This window comes from Nelumbo nucifera, chromosome 5, assembly GCF_055504915.1.
Source record: "Nelumbo nucifera cultivar China Antique chromosome 5, China Antique-T2T, whole genome shotgun sequence".
Classification (NCBI taxonomy): Eukaryota; Viridiplantae; Streptophyta; class Magnoliopsida; order Proteales; family Nelumbonaceae; genus Nelumbo; species Nelumbo nucifera.
In genome coordinates this window covers 28,974,424-28,979,463 of record NC_142653.1, presented here as the reverse complement: position 1 = coordinate 28,979,463, position 5,040 = coordinate 28,974,424, and the positions used below count along the sequence as shown (strand labels likewise).

The 5,040-nt window shown below is 38.7% G+C and overlaps 1 protein-coding gene across 1 annotated transcript; it reads left to right on the top strand.

Annotated features, from left to right (window-relative positions):
- Positions 1-1,467: 1,467 nt before the first annotated feature.
- Positions 1,468-4,770, top strand: LOC104600120 (putative trehalose-phosphate phosphatase J). Its single transcript, XM_010262963.3, has 12 exons — positions 1,468-1,771; positions 1,901-2,204; positions 2,319-2,459; positions 2,600-2,671; positions 2,841-2,933; positions 3,046-3,102; positions 3,235-3,336; positions 3,466-3,543; positions 3,687-3,756; positions 3,994-4,064; positions 4,212-4,304; positions 4,429-4,770. The coding sequence occupies exons 2-12, from the start codon at positions 1,923-1,925 to the stop codon at positions 4,516-4,518; spliced, it is 1,149 nt and encodes a 382-aa protein (XP_010261265.1). The 5' UTR covers positions 1,468-1,771; positions 1,901-1,922; the 3' UTR covers positions 4,519-4,770.
- The last annotated feature ends 270 nt before the right edge of the window (positions 4,771-5,040 follow it).

Here is a 5,040-nt window from a genome sequence, read left to right as displayed (position 1 = left end):
TGTTATCAAGTCATGGGAGGGGGTATCACATGCGAACTTATTAAATCCTTCTATCCCTTCATCTTGCATTCGTCGTAGACCCAATGCCATTCTTTAGGCTCAGTTTGGAAAGAGTACAAATGCATATATGTATGGTGCAAATACATACAAAATAATACAAAATTTATGGTTTTGCACTCTACATATTTGCATTTGTTTGTATTCCTTCCAAACTGGAGCCTTAGTGGGAAGTAAAGCTTCGAAACCTATGCTACTTTAAGATTTATTAGAAAGGGACACTCCAAGGGTTTTCATTTAAAAATGGTATTTGCTTATTAATCTAATTAAGTAGTATAATATATTTTATTTAAGATATTTGTGTTGTTTTTAGAATGCCCGTCATACTTATCACGGCATTGTAAAAATGAAAGATGTGACACCATCCATGACATTATATGGCTATATATGCTGATTGATGCCAAAAAGAAATCTATGCATGGTAACTAACAAAATATTATGGTTTCTTTTGTAAGGATGATAATATTTTAATTTCATTTTTAATAACAATTAATTGTTTCTTGTCAAATCAAAGATTAAAATACTGGATTTAAACCGAGAGAGAGAGAGAGATTCATCCTACTTAGGGTAATGATAGAGTTACTAAGAAATTCTTTTAGGGTAACACCACTTGTGAGAACGGGTTTAGGGTATTAACCACTTGTGAACTGGAAAACATGGGAGACTATTTGAAGTGTTAAGTGAAGTAGCTTTTGGGGAGGGATGAGGGTTGTTTAACCTTTAAAGTTAAACTGTATATTACCTTTATTATGGTTGTGTTATCACACACATCATTGTTGATTGTATTCACGTATATTAAATTCGAGCTACAGGACTAACCAGCTGCTGGTTTTGTTATTTCTGGTTAGGTTGGAGCTGCTAGTTTCTTCGAGCTTTACAACGGGCGTTTCATCCAAAGCCTTTCTCTCTCTCTCTCTCTCTCAAGGTCCCCCCTCTCCCTCTCCCAAACTTAAAGTCTTAATCAAGAAGTTTTACCAATTCGGGTAGGTTACTGTTCGTTTTAACTTTGGTTTATTACATTCCACGATTAGAGATCAGGTCTGGCGATCCGGCGGTCCGGTTCGGACTTGACATCTCATTATGAAACCTGTTTTTGGAAAGAACCCGAAATCCGTGGGTTCGACTTCAATGTATAGGTCGTATCTCCACGTGGTACGATCCACGTGATCTACGATTGTCATGTCCACGTGGAACATTTGCCAGCTCATCGTAGACGATGCTGTTGTTGTGACGGCGAAGACGGCGCATGAGTCCAATTCTAATGTGGGGCCCATGTTGGACACTCAGGATTTCCGGGGCCCGTCTTGTTATGGGGAGTGGACCACCCTCTTTGGTGTTAAGAGGAGAGGCTTCGTTGGTTTGTGTCCTGCAAGCAACTCTATAAATTGACCAGACGCGGTTCTATCTCTCACTCCCCTCCGACATCGCTCTCCACTCCATTCTCTAACTTCTATTAAGTCGTCTCTCTTTTGGAGCCCAGCGTCCCTCTCTCTCTCTCTCTCTCCTTGACTGTGTGGTTTTCTGTTCGCGATTCCCTATTGAGTTAGTTTTCTAACCCTGACACTTAACCCAAGAAGCTACAGAGCATAAGCAGAACCCCCCTTTTCTCTGTTGCTTCTTCTTCTTCCTCGTCTACTACCAATTCTTCCTCCTATCAACCTTATATTCTAATTTGCTCAGTCTCTTCTTCACACGGAGGTTGGGAGATTCTCAGGTATTTGGGGTTGTAATGTTAATCTGTCGGATTGGTATTTATGGGGTTTGAATTTTGAGTGGTCTTTAATCGAACGAGCAATAGCAATCTGGTTTTGAGTCTCTGAATGGTTCTACGTTGTTTTTGTAGTGCATTCGATTGAAGGAAAGAAATGACGAAGCAGAACGTTGTCGTTTCCGATGTGAAGTGCGGGATTAATGATATGATCTCAGTCGTGCCGAAGGGGTCTCTGTTTCCCTCGACGGGACAGAAGCCACCCAAGGCACCAGATGGGTACGTAAGCATTTCTCGCAATAAGTTCTTGAAAAAACTCGAAACAGGGGGAGGTGCCAGAATCAATCCCTGGGTTGAATCCATGAGAGCCTCTTCTCCTACACATATTAAGTCCAACCCATCTCTGTCTTCGACTGTTCATCAAGAAGACTCCTGGATTGTAAGTAGAAGTGCCCTTCAGAAGCTTTCATAAAAACTTCATCTTCTTCTGTTATTTTCTTGGACAATGACTGATACGGTTTCCTTGTTGAATTACTGGAAACCGCAAAAGCAGCTTGATCATCCTTCTGCCTTGAACATGTTCGAGCAGATCATGAGTGCTTCAAAAGGAAAGCAAATCGTCATGTTTCTCGACTACGATGGTACACTATCGCCCATCGTGGACGACCCAGATCGAGCTTTCATGTCCCGGGCGGTTAGTTATTCTGTTCTTTTGTTGCTTGGATTCTGAAAAATTTCTTCCATGTATCTATAGCTTGACTTTCTTTTATCTTCATTTCCTTTCCGTTACTCACCACTTTCTGTTGCTTTTTTTTTTTTGGTCTGGTTATACAGATGAGGGCAGCCGTAAAAGCCGTGGCAAGATACTTCCCCACTGCCATCGTGAGTGGAAGGTGCAGAGACAAGGTATTGTACAATCATCATTTGCTTCCAAAGATCTAAATTTGAGTCTTTGGATTCAAACCATCTCCACCTCTAGTGATCACTTAACCCACGAGTCCACGAGTATTTCTTTTTGGGTCCATTTCTAATTGAAAGATTTTTTTTTTTTTTCCCTTTGCTTTAAAATTTGCAGGTTTACAGCTTTGTACGTTTAGCAGAGCTGTACTACGCAGGTAGCCATGGAATGGACATTAAAGGACCAGCCAAAGGTCCGAGATACAGCAAAGTGAGTAGTACTGCAGCAACAAACCATTATTACTCTTTATTTCTATCTAAAATGATGTCCGCTTCCCTTCTAACAACGTTTTTCTTTAAAAATTTATTTTGGGACTTTTCAGGGTAATGAGCCAGTTCTCTTCCAACCCGCCAGTGAATTCTTACCCATGATAGATGAGGTTGGCTTTCTCTTAAATTATCTAATATATAAACTGCAATAATATCACTTTCACTAAACAGATCCAAAATAATAATGTACTAAAGCTCTACTTTTTTGCTTTTCCTTGTGGGGTTTTGGTTATAATGCTCAGGTGTACAAAGCATTGGTGGAGAAAATCAAATCCATCCCAGGAGCCAAGGTGGAGCATAACAGGTTCTGTGTGTCTGTGCACTTCCGCTGTGTTGATGAAAAGGTATCAATTATCAATCCGAGCCATTCCTTGTTTATTTATTTCAGTAATGTATATATTAATGTAAGATTTTTTAAGTTGAATATATGCCTTCCAAAAGATATTTAGTTTGAATAGATGCATGGATTTCAGAAATGGGGTTCACTAGCGGAGCAGGTTCGAGCTGTGCTCAAGGAGTACCCAAAGCTTCGACTGTCTCAAGGGAGGAAGGTAAGACGCGTGGAATCCATTTACTGGTTACCATGCTGTTCTCTCTCTCTCTAGATAGAGTGGTTGAACTATAGTGTCGTGGAAATGAGTTTGAGATGTCTGACTTGATTTTATTGTTGTTTCTTGTTCCACAATAATAACAGGTACTTGAGATCCGTCCGACTATTAAATGGGACAAAGGGAGGGCCCTGGAATTTCTGCTGGAGTCACTCGGTAAGTTTTTATTTAAAACTCTCACAAAGTCTATTTATTAGTTAAGTTTCTGTTTGTCTGTTTGTTTGAAGTTGGGTCTTAATGTAATTCCGAGCTTTATGAAAAAAAGTGTTAGAAGCAAGTAATTCACCCCACCTTGAAATATTTTTCTATTATTAAGTTTACAATATAATATAATATATAATTGTGACCTCGGACTGTTTACTAATTTGTTTGTTTATTATTCACTTGTTCTAGGGTACGCCAACTGTAGTAATGTTTTGCCTGTTTATATTGGAGATGATAGAACAGATGAAGATGCATTCAAGGTATCCAATGTTATGTTTTCAATTAATCTAACCCATATTCTGCTTTTTATATATATGAATTATTGCACTTGTCCTTTTCTATATTATTATATTATTAATGGAACATAAATGATGCATTAATTATTCTATTTTCTTTGATCTCATTAGGTTTTGCGCGATAAAGGACTAGGTTTTGGAATTCTTGTGTCTAAAATTCCAAAAGATACAAATGCTTCTTACTCTCTTCAAGAACCATCCGAGGTGAGAACTTAACTCTCCATGCATTTTATTTTATTTTTCTCTTTTTGATATTTTTAATTTCCATTGCAATAAATTAAGCTTTTGATATATTAATTCATTTGTGATCGGTTTTGTTTGTTTTCAGGTGATGCTCTTCTTGCACCGTCTGGTGGAGTGGCAAAGACCGTCACGAGGGCGCCCTCGAGAGTCTAAAATTTACAATACAAGCACATAATCCGAGCAACTCTCCTACCCACAACCCACCCCCAAAAATATAAGGGTGAGAATGGGAAGATAAATTGATAATATGTATTTTTCTTCTTGTTTAGAGAAATAGAAATGAAAGCGAAAAAAGGAAAGAGGCTTGTTTTTTTCTCCATGGCTTAAAATGGAAGCCTTGCACCGCTTTGTAAGTTGTAAGTAGCTAGCTACTTTTATGTACAAGCAGGAAAAGAAAAATACTTTAATAAAAATATAATCTTGCTAATTGTCTCTCTCTCATATATTTGTTTATGGAATGTTCGAGGGGTTGGTTGGGTGTAACTTGGGAAGTAGGGTTTGAACGTTGAAATGAAAAGTCAACTAATAAAAGCGTATCTTCTGGCAAGTGCCAACCCTAATAATATTGAATGGACAAAGGCAAAGGTACGACACAACCCGTGAGCTGAAGGCTGAAGGCTGAAGGCTGAAGGTATTTCCCAATTACCACCCCACCAACCCTTTTACGTTCACGCCGCTATTTGCATTAAAAATCACA

Bases quoted from the DNA above. Each gene is read 5' to 3' on its own strand.
- LOC104600120 (XM_010262963.3), top strand. From the start codon at position 1,923: ATGACGAAGCAGAACGTTGTCGTTTCCGATGTGAAGTGCGGGATTAAT. The intron at 3,103-3,234 runs GTTGGCTTTCTC...TATAATGCTCAG, and splicing joins TCTTACCCATGATAGATGAG to GTGTACAAAGCATTGGTGGA. The intron at 4,305-4,428 runs GTGAGAACTTAA...GTTTGTTTTCAG, and splicing joins CTCTTCAAGAACCATCCGAG to GTGATGCTCTTCTTGCACCG.